This window comes from Chinchilla lanigera, unplaced genomic scaffold (genome assembly GCF_000276665.1).
Source record: "Chinchilla lanigera isolate Chin_1 unplaced genomic scaffold, ChiLan1.0 scaffold00080, whole genome shotgun sequence".
NCBI lineage: Eukaryota > Metazoa > Chordata > Mammalia > Rodentia > Chinchillidae > Chinchilla > Chinchilla lanigera.
Genome location: NW_004955481.1, coordinates 3,331,453 through 3,344,769, shown reverse-complemented (window position 1 = coordinate 3,344,769; position 13,317 = coordinate 3,331,453). Strand labels below are relative to the sequence as shown.

The window sequence follows — 13,317 nt, the reverse complement described above, 5'->3', positions numbered from 1 at the left end:
TTGATTTCATCTGTGACCCATTGTTTGTTCAGGAGGATGTTATTTAATTTCCAACTGTTTATGGAGTTTTTGTGTTTTCTTTTGTCATTAATTTCCAGTTTAATTGCACTATGGTCTGTAGTATGCATGGGACAATTTTAATTCCTTTGCATTTACTTAAACATGTTCTGTGTACTAGTATATGGTCTATTTTAGAGAACGTCCCATGTGCAGCTGAGAGGAATGTGTATTCTGATGCTATTGGGTGGAACACTCTGTAAAGGTCTACTAAGTCCATGTGTTCACATGTTTGGTTAAGTTCTGTTATTTCTTTCCCATTTTTTTGTGTACTTGATCTATCTCTTGTGACAATGGTGTGTTAAAGTCCCCTGTTATGATTGTGTTGCTACTTATTTCATTTTTCATGTCTGTTAGAATTTGTCTTATATAGGTGGGTGCTCCTATATTTGGTGCATAGATGTTTACGATTGTTATCTCTTCCTCTTGAAGCTTCCCCTTCACAAGTATGTAGTGACCTTCTTTATCTCTTTTGATTGTTCTTGGCTTGAAGTTCACATTGTCTGCAAATAGAATAGCTATACCTGCTTTTTTCTGGGTTCCTGTCACATGGAGTATTGTTTCTCATCCTTTAATTTTCAGTTTTTGAGTTTCCTTTTGACTTAAGTGTGTTTCTTGTATTCAGCATATATTTGGATTTTGTTTCCTAATCCACTCTGCAAGTCTGCTTCTTTTGGTTGATGCATTGAGACCATTTACATTGATGGGTATAACTGATATGTACTGGCTTATCTTTGTCATGCTATTTTCTTGCTGTTGGATCCTCCTTTTTCCCTCTGTTTAATTGCTTGCTTTGCTTGTTGGTTCCTTTCTGCTGTTGTTCTTGAAGTTGTGGTCTATTTTATCTCTTCCTAGTATATCTGTTAGTACTCTTTGTAGGATTGGTTTGGCACTCATGAATTTCTTGAGTTGTTCTTTATCATGAAAATATTTTATTTCTCCATTAAATTTGAAAGATAGCTTTGCAGGGCACATCAGTCTGGGTTGGAAGTTGTTTACTTTCAGTACCTGAAGTACTTCACTCCAAGGTCTTCTTGCTTTGATGGTTTGTGTTGAGAAGTCTTCCATGATTCTGATAGACTTTCCTTTACAGGTGATCTGTTTCTTTTCTCTAACAGCTTTTAATATTCTGAGCTTTTGTTGAGTTTCCAGAATCTTGATCACTATATGTCTGGGTGTAGATTTATTTTGGTTGTGATTAACTGGAGTTCTATATGCTTCACTTATCTGGATGTCTGATTCTCTTACCATGCCTGGGAAATTTTCTGCTATTATTTCTGCAAATAGTCTTCTTATGTCATTTGTGTTGACACCTGCTGCTTCATTAATACCTATTAATCTGACATTGTTTCTCTTTGCTTCATCTTGCAGTTGTTGAATTGTTGTTTCCTGGTTCCTTGTTGTTTTTAAGAGATCCCTCCTTACATGTTCATTGGTGGCAATGCTGTCTTCAAGGTCTGAAAGTCTATCTTCAGCTTCGTTGAGGCAGTTTTGCAGGCTTTCAATGGAATTTTTAAGTTCCTGGATATCTGTTTGCATCTGTTTTATACCTTCTAGTTTTTTCTATATTGTTCCATGAATGTTTCATTGAGTTGTCTATGCTCTTCTATTTTCCTGTCTATGTCATCTTTGGATATGCTGAACATTTCTTTCATTATTGTTGTCATTTCTTTTCTCACCTGAGACATTATTTCTGATCTGATGTCTTCTATGGCCTGATGGAGTTGTTTCTTTACTTCAGTTGCTATCATTTCAGAAATTTCAGGTGGATGACTTCCAGGCTCTTCTGTGTTGAAGCCTCCTGGAATTGTTTTGGGTGGTATGGAGGTCTGGGATTGCACTTTGCTCCTCCATTTTGTCATTTTTTAAGAACCAGAAACTCCCTGTAGTGCAGTCTCACTGTCCTGATTGTGTGTAAGTGGCAAGGCAAGAGTCTGAAGATCTCCAGTGCTCAGTGTAGCTCCTGTGCTGGTGAGTGGTGACAGCCCAGCCTGCTATGGGTGTGGTGGGTAGCCACCAAGGCCCTAGAGGGTGCCCGAGGTTTCTTCTGCTTTGCATGCTGGTCAGGGAGGCAGAGCGCAGACTCAGCGGGCTTCCTGAAGATGTCTGGGGTTTAGCCCAGCCTGGGGCAACACACTATGGGTGTGGCGGGGAGCCACTGAGGCCCCAGAGGGTGCCCGAGGTTTTGCCTGCCTTGCACGCTGGTCAGAGAGGCAGAGCCCAGACTCACCAGGCTTCCAGAAGATGTCCGGGGCTTAGCCCAGCCCAGGCAGCACAGGTTCTAATTTTGTTGAACCTGAAGCCTAATAATTTATATACCCTGACTAGTTCATTATTCATTTCCAATTGGTACTCTGGTGTGTGTATGTATGTGTATGTTTGTGTGTGTGTGTGTGTCCTATAATTAAATACTTAGAAATTCAGCTTCAAGTCCTGACTTAGTCCACCCCGGCAAGAGAGGCTGCGTTCTTCATGCCCATCATTTTTATATCACACCTATATTTAATTTGTTTTGCTTTGTTTTTTTGAAACAGGTTCTGGCTATGTAGTTCAGGCTGACCTTGAATTTACTATTTGGTCCAGGTTGGCCTCAAACTCATAGTAATCCTCCTGTCTCAGCCTCCCAAGTGCTGAGATTAAAATATATCAATATTTGAATCTAGGCATGTGTTTGATGAATTGAAGCTCAATAAATGTTTTAGATGAATGAATTAATAATGAGCTTATTGAGGGTTCTTTACTCAATATTCATTGCATAACTATTGAATCCTTAATGGTGAGCTATATCTTATGGGAAAAAATTCAAAATTTGCTCCTTATTCTGAAGAACTTACATAGTCTAGCTGAAGAAATACAACTAAAACATCTGTCCATCTATTCACCTCACTTACCATAAATTTCTTGGCCTATTTTATCTAACTTTTGTGCCACACTCTCTCCAGTAAGTGATATTTACTAAGACCAGAATGTTCTTCATGCTTGTAGGCCCACTAGATCTCTCCAGTAAGTGATATTTACTAAAACCAGAATGTTCTTCATGCTTGTAGGCTCACTCTCCAGTAAGTGATATTTACTAAGACCAGAATGTTCTTCATGCTTGTAGACCCACTAGAAAGATTGCAGTCTTTGTCTTATACTTACTTCTTAACAATAATCAGTGGTGATGACCATTTCTATCTCGAAATCCTTTCTCTCTTTTCTTCTATGATATTATAATTTTCCTTATACTCCTCTGTTTATTGCTTCTCAGTGTCCTTTGTTGGCTCATGCTCTGTTACTTGTTCAAGTGTTAAAATTCCTTAAGACTTAATTGATGCCAGGCCTTATTTTCCTCTGTAATCATCCCTGAGTGCTCTCATTTTGTGTTTGACCTGTTTCTATCTATACCTCTGTGAATTTATATCTTTAGCTGAAATATCTTCTTTGACTTCAATATACCAGTATATCCAACTATCTATTCAAATTTTGTCCTTTGAAATTTCATAAGCACCTCAGTTTCAACCAGTCAGTCTTTATGTGGTTATTCATCCATCCAGATCCTTAAGGCAAGCCTGAGGAATTAACTTTGACACTTTTCACTTCTTCACTGCTTATGTCTAGACGATTATTGGGTCCTGATGACCTTTCCTTTTTTCTCAAACTTCCTCATTTCTGACTTTTCACCCTTGCTCTCATCCTAGTCTAAGGTACCATTCCTCACCTACACTCATGTAATAGTCTTCTAATTGATATGTTTACATCCACTGTTATCCTCTTCCAGCCTATTCTTTATCTGTAATTGGAGTGATTTTTCAAAAAGATACTCTTACCATGTTGTTCCTCAACACGAAAACTTACATTTGGAATCCCTTTACTTCTGGAATAAAAATCAAAGCCCTTAACTGGGTTTGTAAGACCTACCTTGTATGACCTGGGACCTGGCTCTTCTGTTCTTACAGTGTGCATTCCAGGCACATAGTAAGTACTTGGGATCAAACCCAGGAATGTTTTACTACTGAGCTACATCCAGCCCCTTTTATTTCTTATTTTGAGAGTATCTCGTGAAATTGCCCAGGATGAGCTCAAATTTGTGATCCTCCTGCCTCAGCCCCCTTCAGTACTGGAATTACAGGCATGTGCACCATGCCCAGCTTATTTCAGTCCTTTAAGTATCCTATATGGCTTCCTAGCTCAGTCTTTATATTATGCCATTCCTTTTGATTAAATCACTCTTCTCTTTGTTTATCTTATTCTATCAATCCTTCAGAGTTTAATTCAAAAAGCACTTCATTGCAAAACTTGGTGGTACCTTTCTTTATGTGCCCTTATAGCATCCTGTGTTCCTCCTTCATTACACTAGCTCTAAGTGTACTGGCTGTTTCCCCAGCTATAATATAAGTAGAAACTATGTCCGTCATGTTCACCATTGAACCCTCAGCATTGAACACCCTATCTTGTGAGTGATGCTCAATAAATGTGTGTCAAATAAATTCATTAATTAACTTTTCCAATCTGGTTTTTGCTTCAAGATGCAAGTTTTCTTTTATAAAATGTTTTTTAGTTTTTTTGGATGGCTTAGATAATAAGATTATTATGAAATATATCTTAATGCCTGATGTCTGTAGGAATGTTATGTCATTTTACATGTTCATTAAACTGGAGTAATGAAATATTTCATTTTGAAATCTCTAGAATTAGTCATCAGTATTTAATTAGGATGTTACAGTAAATATTCTTCATCACTTTACAAAATTTCAGATAGGAGTAATTATATATTCAAATATTGATCAATCAATTACTTAGATTTTTCTTTTTTTACTTAGATTTTTTAAAGTCATTACATGTTATGTTAGGAGACTCATTGTATAGAAAGATACATTGAATAAACAAAAAGAAAATAAGTGTGTATAACAATTAGGTAGATACATATGGATTTTTATGGAAATAATCACCACAGAAATAATACAGGGCTGCTCTGGGAATAGCAAGAAGCCCATTTTAACTTCATAAAACTAAAACCATTAGAGTTTAAACAAATAAGCGTTATGTACATTAACTTGCTAGATAGGCAAGGGAGTATATGCTGGAGAAGCTCTCGCTGAATAGTTTAGCGAGGAGGAAAATTCAAGGTTTTTTAATTGTTAGGAAGAAGGTTTTTAATTGTTATGATTGTTATTCAAGTGAAAACTATCACACTGTGCAAGGAAGAGTGAATTCATACATAGTTCTACACATGACTGAGAAAACAAATCCCATTGTTCAGCAGTCAAGAAGTCTTCAGTTAGATCCAGTAATGGTCTGGTGTGCTGGGTTCAGAGTTCATGATAAATTATCCAATTAAGCTAGATAGAACTAGTTCTTAAAAATTTTTTTAGACAGAGTCTTGCTGTGCAGTACAGGGTGGCCTTGAACTCACTATGTAGCACAGGCTAGCCTCAAACTGGTGGCAATCCTTCTGCCTCAGACTCCTGAGTTCTGGGATACAGGCATGCACCACCAAACCTGGCCTGGATAGAACTAGATTTGATGAAATATAACATTCAATTTTGATATAATTTAGGGAACCACTGCTGTAAGTGGAAGATTTTTCTTGTACAATTTGAATAGATTTTGGATTGTTAGAATGGGGAAAAGTTTTTGCTTCTACTCTTTAATTGGATAAACTTTACAGTGTACTTTAAAAAATATCTCAGAGTACTTGTTCATATCGGGAAACATTTATTGGTTAGCTTTTTTCTACATAAAAAATGTTAGGTTTTCAGCGCAGAAAAAGAAAGAAAGAAACAAAGAAAAGAAAGAAGGCCTTTACTCCAGACATGGAGAAGAGACAGCAGCTTGGGATACGGAACTCCTCTGGGGCTAGACAAAGGGAACTGGGGTTTATAAAGCCTCTGGTGAAGGGTAGAGCTTAACGGGGCGGGCTGAGTGACATGTCAGGAGCTGATTAGGGGCTTCTACGTGCACAAGGGAAGGGCAAGAGGAAGTTGTACTCTAGGCTGAGGGGAGTAGAAGAGGGGTTGGTCACTAGGAAGATAAGCTGTTGTTTTGGGCTTCAGCCATGTTAGACCACCACCGCCATAATAATTCAGCAACTCATACCTGGGCAGGAACCTATCACAAATATCCCCAAATTTAGTAGCTTAAAATAATACTATTTATTTGCTCATGATTTTATAGACTGGTAACTTTGAGCTGAATTCATGGCTCATTTCTGCTTCACATGGTATAAATTAGACTCACTCATGCATTGTAGTAAGACGACAGTTGACCTTAGTTGCTTTTCTAGTAATTGGCTATCTGCAGGATCAAAGAGATAACTGAATCATCACCCAGCAGGCTACTGAAGGCTTATTTCCACGATGTGGTGGAAGGGCTTCCATCTTCCGTAAAAAAGGGCACACCCCAATGCCTTAGCACTTTTCAACTTTCTGCCTGCATCCTGTTTGATCACGTCCCATTGTAAGTCATATGCCCAAAGGCAGGTTAGTGGGTTGCAGAAATAGACTGCATCTTTTAAAGGAGGAACTGCAGAGTTACACTGCAAACAAAGAGACATTCATACAGGAATGTGAAGAATCTATGGCCATCTATATAATTTATCACACTGTGATTTTTCCTTTAAAATCTAGCTGTGGGTTATGTCCAACCTATATTGCCGAAAGTTAAAGAGTTTTGGATGCTATCAAATTCTGTTGATTGACATAAACACCCTCATGAAATAATTCAAGTTACACAATAGAAATATTATTCATTCCTGGAGTAAGTGATATAATCAATTTAAAATCCATTTGGATTATATTTGGAAACTCATATACAATGGCTCTGAGGCACAAAACAAGATTTTATTTCTAAGTCTGGCCATCAGTAAGTGGGAGGAAATGATGTCTGAGATGAGCTGAGACCTGAAGCATGTGGAAAATCTAGTTAGGCCAAAAAATATTTCATGTAGTGAAAATATGACAGAAAATAATTTTATGAATCCATTTTTGTGTCACATGAGAATCTTGAAAAGAGCTTATTATACTGTATGGTTTACTTACCTTTTCTGTTCTATCATTGGATTCTAAGCTTTTTTTTTTTTTTTTTTTTTTTTTGGTTGTGGTGGTGCTGATGGTAGCAGTACTGGGAGTTGAACCCAGGGCTTTTACACTGAACTATGTCTCGGCCCTTTTTTTCAAATTTTGAGATAAAGTTTCCCTAAGTTGATAAGTTTCCCAGGTGGGCTGGAACTTTCTAACCTCCCATCTCAGCCTCCTAGAGTTTTAGGATTAAAAGTGTGCACCACTGTGCCCAGCAAAACCTAAGCTTTATAGTAGCAGAATCCATAGTATGTATCCCCTACATGTTTGTGTAATGTGCGAGTAAGTGACTTAGTGAAAAAGTGAATGCAGTTGGGATAAGACAGAGGTAGAGAATAGCAAGTTTCATGAGAATAAAGATGGAAATCAAGGACAATGCTATAGAGAGAGAGGAAGAGAGAGGAAGCAGAAGAGGGAAAAACAAAGCAGAACAAGAGACAGGTAGAAGGGATGAGAGGCTTGCCTGCTTAGCAACTGCATCAGAAGAATTTAGCACTTCCTTTAAATAATAATACTAATTAATCTTTTGGGCTCAGATGCTGGCTCTTTTTGTATTATTAAACTGCTTCCTTCCTTTTATTTTTGAAATTCAAAGTCTGTTTTTGAAGGCTTGTTTTTCTAGAGAATTCCAAAGGTCTTATGTGGGCATAAAATAATAGCTTAATAATTTCTTTTGAATTATTAAAGGTATCCAATTTGGAAGTTCTTACTTAAAATCCTTATGGGTTTCAAAATCTGTCAAATCATCTTAGTCTTTCTCCTTGAAAAGGTGAAAACCATTCCTTGGCTGATGGGCATTTGGGTTATTTCAAAGATTTAGCTATTACAAACTGTGCTGCTATAAACATGGGTGCACATATATATGGTATGATATGATGTTTTTAATTCTTCTGGGAAGATACCCAGAGGAGGAATAGCTGGGTCAAATGGGACCTTTAGTCCTTCTTTTCTGAGGAATCTCCACACTTATTTCCACAGTGGTTGCACCAGTCTACACGCCCACCAACAGTGGAGAAGGGTTCCTTTTTCCCCAGAGCCCCTCCAGCATTTGTTATTGGTCAGTTTCTTAATGATAACCATTCTTTCTGGAATGAGATAGAATCTCAACATTGTTTTAATTTACATCTCTTGAATGACCAGTGATGCTGAACATTTTTCGCATATTTATTTGCCATTTGTATTTCTTCCTCTGAAAAGTGTGTATTCATCTCAGATACCCATTTTTGGAATGGGTTTTTTAATTTAGGTGGTCTGATATTTTTAATTCTTTATATGTTCTAAATAGTGCTACTCAGCTATAAAGAAGGATAAACTTGAGTCATTTCTAGGTAAATGGATGTACCTTGAGGCCATACTCAAGTGAAATAAGTCAGAGGCACGTGTATAAATATTGTGTTGTCCCCCGGTGTGAGAACCTGAAAGAGTAAATAAGGATCAAAATGTACAACAGATATTGTAAAATAGGAAGGAATTGTTCAAAAGGAAAGAGGAATTAGTGAGGGGAAAGGGGGAAAGGAAAGAAGAGAAAAGAAAAAGAAAGAATACATTGATTTTTTTGTACCAAGAATCAAACTCAGGATCTTCCACTTGCCAGGCAGGCATTTGTGCTGCTGAGCTATAACCCCAGCCCCCTAAAAAAGGGTAAAACAGGAACAAAGCTTTGTAAATTAAGAGAGAAAGAGGAGTTGAATGAAGGGGAAAGGAATGGGGAAAAAAGAGGAATCAGAATATATCATATACAGGTGCAAATTCCCTATGATGAATATGATCATTATGTATATCTTAATTGTACCAATAAACAATATTGAAAAAATAAAAGTTGAAAACCTGCCTCAAACAACAAACAAAGAACTTGAAACTGGAAGTTATTTTTATTATTCTGAGCCATGTGATTTGGTTTTGATCAAAATCAGTTTAGGTTTTTATAAGTCCTGATAAGGCTGAATAACATAGAAAATCAAAATTTTTCCTCAGTCTCAGCCTGGGTGATGCATCCCCTGTGCAAGCATAGCTGTTGTGCTCAGGACTTCAGCAGGGGCTGTCAAAGTATTTTACTCTCACTAGAAAGAGGCAATAGGACAAGATACAAGATCTGACTGAAATGTATGGTGAACATTTAAATTTTAAAAATTATTACAGTAAAAGACACATTGCCCTTAGTCCCTCTCAAAAAACTCTCCTTTCTTCAAACATATTTATCTGATCATTCTTACCACTTTCTGAGACACTTCTGGAAGTCCCTTTTTATGAATGTTTTTACAAGGTCTGATTAAAAAAATACAATGAATGCTGTTGTCGAGTGCCATCCAATAGAAAGATAGGCTTGTAAAAGCATTGTGATATGTCTTCATCTAGCTTATTCACCATGTCTGGCACCATGTGATTTCTAGCTCTTCCACAGTCAGAATGACCTTAAAGAGTAAAAGTTTTGAATCAATTCAGGACATTGAGCCCAACACGATAATGCATCTAAAAACGGGAAAGAGGACTTCCAAATGTGCTTCAGAAAGTGGCGAGAAGAATGGGAGAAGTTATTCAAAATAAGGGAAAGTATTTTGATGGGAATTAATGGCAAAGTGTCTTTTACTATAACAAAATTTTTAAAAATTCAACGTTCACCATATTCTTAATAATGCCTCATACTTCTAATCAGATGTCTCAAAAATGTGATTAAAGTCATCAGAATCACCTAAGACACTTGTTATAAATGCATCTTCCAAGCTTCTACCATAGTCTTGGGATCAGAAGCCTTCAAGATGATTTCTACAGCCAGAGAAGAGATAGGCTTATGGTTTAAGGCTTTGATGCATCAGCCTTCTCTTTAGATTATGTAGGGTAGGTTGTTGCACTATTCTTACTACTTTTTTATTTTTAAATTGTATGTGACAATTTATAATTGTGTATATTTATGAGGTACAGTGTGATGTTATGAGTTATACACATACAATGTAAAAAAACAAAATCAAGGTAATTAATTCTGTGCAGTTGATCTTTTAAAAATATATTCCTCCTGAGATTTTCTACCCTTTGACCATCATCTCATTTCTCGCACCCCCAACCTCTGTAACCATCACTGTATGATTATTTCATATTCCACATATATATGAGAATATATTGTATTTGTCTTTCTGTGCCTATTTTATTTAACACAATTCTATTCCATTCTATTTACATCATCACAACATACAGAATTTTTTTCCTTTTTGCATTTATACACTACATTTCATTTATCTGTTCATCAGTTGGTGGCCACTAAGGTTGATTCTATAACTTAGGTATTATGAATAAAGGGGTAATGAATATGTAAGTGCATGCACCACTTTTACATAGTGATTTCAAATCTTTTGGGTAAATACCCAAACCTGAGGTTGCATGATCATATGCTAATTCTATCTTTAGGTTTTTGAAGAACCTTCATAGTTTTCTATAATTACTGTACTAATTTACATTCCTACCAATACTTCTTAAATACAGTATTTAGTGGGGTAAAATAAGTCCCACTTCTATACAAAGTCAATAATTTAGAGAACATAAGATAAATGCCAAATTCAGTAGTTTTAGAGGGAAAGAGGGCTCACTACAGGCTTACATCAAGAAAAATTTTATGGAGAAAAGATAGGTATAATGTTTAAATGAGGCTCTGAGTTGTATTCTGCCATTTGAACAATGTGAATCAAATCCAAGAGGTTAACTTAGCCTGCTTTCTATCTTTATATATTTTCAGAGTTTCCAAGCTGAAGGAGAGTATTAAACAGAAAAGACAACAAAGACAGTACCTACACACAGTCAAAGCCAAAGTGGCTGACAGGCGGAAACAGGCTTTGCAGGACCAGTTTGATGAATGGGTTGTAGACCCTAAAGGACTGATTCCTATAGGAGTGGTAAGAAATGGGTATATGTGAAGGGTAGTAGAGTGGGTAGTAAGAGGGCAATTGCTAGAGTACAGAGTGGAATACTAGAATCCTCCCTTGAAAGTCTCAGTACTGAATTAAATTAAGTCAATTCTTGACCTGTCTGGTTCATGAGAGTTGATTCCTTCAATTTACAAACACACACACACACACACAAACAAATACACTTCTAGCTAGATTTCTGAAACCTTGACTCTGGCCGGGGTTGCCAAATTAATTTCAGAGACACATTTTATTTGCTTGTTTGTTGTGTGTTTGTGCTACTGCTTCTGTGAGACTTATGGGGCCATATCTCTTAGCTCCAGGGAAAAAAATGTATTCTAAAAATTAAATATTTTCTCTTAGATGTTTATAGATTTGAAAATATGTAGTGGTTGGATACAATGCCAAGCATATTTTAGTTTAGTGTGACTGATTAAAAGTACACCAGGAAAATGAGTCACAAACCAGATGGAAACATTAGCAAAAAGACATAGCTGATAAAGAACTGTTACTCACAAACAAAAGGCAGGAGGCATCACGGTCCCTGACATGAAATTATAAAGCTACCGTGATAAAATCAGCATAGTTCTAGAAGAAAACATACCTGAGAGTCAGTGGAACAGATTAGAGATGAAGACACAGCTACAAACAACCTCAAACACCTTATCTTTGAAAAAGGGCCAAACATGTTCACTGGATGAAAGATAGCCTCTTTAATAAGTGGTGCTGGAAAAACTGGCTTTTTGCATGCCAAAGACTAAAACTAGACCCATATCTATCACCATGTACAAAACTAAAGTCAAATTGGATTAAAGATCTAAATATTAAAACAGAAACACTAAATCTACTGGAAGAAAAGTAGGTAGAAATCTTGAAGACATAGGTGTAGGCAGAGTTCATGAACAAAATCCAAACTGCACAGAAAATACTTCAAAAAATCAACAACTGGGAAATAATCTTATTAAAAAGTTCTTGCATATCAAAAGAAATCACCAGAGGAGTGAAAAGACAAGCCACAGAGTGGGAAAAAATTTTAGCCAATTGTTCCTCAGACAAAGGACTTCTATCTATAAAATACAAAGAATTTTTAAAAATCAGGTCCCCAAAATTCAAAGACCCAATCCAAAAATGGGCATCTGAGATGAATACACACTTCTCAGATGAAGAAATACAAATGGCAAATAAATATATGAAAAAAATGTTCAACATCACTGTTCATTCGAGAAATGCAAATTAAAACAACACTGAGATCCATCTCTCCCCAGAAAGAACGGCTATCATCAAGAAATCAACCAATGACAAATGCTGGAGTAGCTGAGAGGAAAAAGGAACACTTTTTCACTGTTGGTGGAGTGCAGACTGGTACAGCCACTGTGGAAATCAGTGAGAGGATTCCTCAAAACAATAGGACTAGAGGTCCCATTTGGCCCAGCTATTCCTCCTCTGGTTATTTTCCCAGAAGAACTGAAAACATCATACCACAATGTTATATGTGCACCAATGTTATATATAGCAGTGCAATTTGTCATAGTTAAATCTTGGAAACAACTCAAATGCCCATCAGCTGAGGAATGGATAAAAATGATGTATTTTTATACAATGGAGTGTTATTCAGCCATAAAGAGAGATAAACTCAAGGACTTTATAGGTAAATGAATGCAACTAGAGACTATACTCATAAGTGAAATAAATCAGTCCCACGTGTGTAAACATCATGTTGTTTCCCTAGTGTAAGAAATTGAAAGAGTAAATGAAATCTGAAAGGTACAATAGATATTATGAAAAGGAAAGAAACTGCTCAAAAGGAAAGAACAACTGAGATGAGGGAAAGGAGAAAAGAAAGAAAGAAGAAAGGGGAAAAATATATAAATCCACAAGATAGCTAAGATAATTGTATTACTAATTTCTATTTTTATTGAAAGGAACAGTTAGTGCTTAATTTTTTAATCAATTTTTGCATGCCTATATCTGGTAATCTGACAACTACTTTGAAGATAACAATATGCAATATAACAGCCATTGTTGATTTCCTATCATCTTGTTTGGAATTCTATATGTTTTTAATTTTTCATTCTCTTTCTTAAAAAAACAAAGTAATTTCTTGTAAATTACAAACCTATTTTTTTGGTGGGGTATTGGGAATCAAACTCAGGACCTTATACTTGCCAGCCAAGGCACTGTGCTGCTGAGCTATATCCTAGGCCCTGCAAACATATTAATACTTAATAAAACTATCACATCATTCTTTAAAAAAAAATCTGCTTTTAAAAATGGACCAAAAGGCGCCCGGCAGCGAGTTCTCCGGGAGC

General features: G+C 36.4%; 1 protein-coding gene across 6 annotated transcripts in view; it reads left to right on the top strand.

Moving 5' to 3' along the window:
- The window catches only part of Efcab5 (EF-hand calcium binding domain 5), a 173,440-nt gene that overhangs the window by 36,459 nt on the left and 123,664 nt on the right, over positions 1 to 13,317 (top strand). For all 6 annotated transcript variants that reach the window (XM_013503354.1, XM_013503351.1, XM_013503350.1 and 3 more), the window contains exon 5: positions 10,840 to 10,996. In XM_013503354.1, the coding sequence (XP_013358808.1) occupies positions 10,840 to 10,996 (157 nt within the window). The remainder of the gene's footprint in view (positions 1 to 10,839; positions 10,997 to 13,317) is intronic.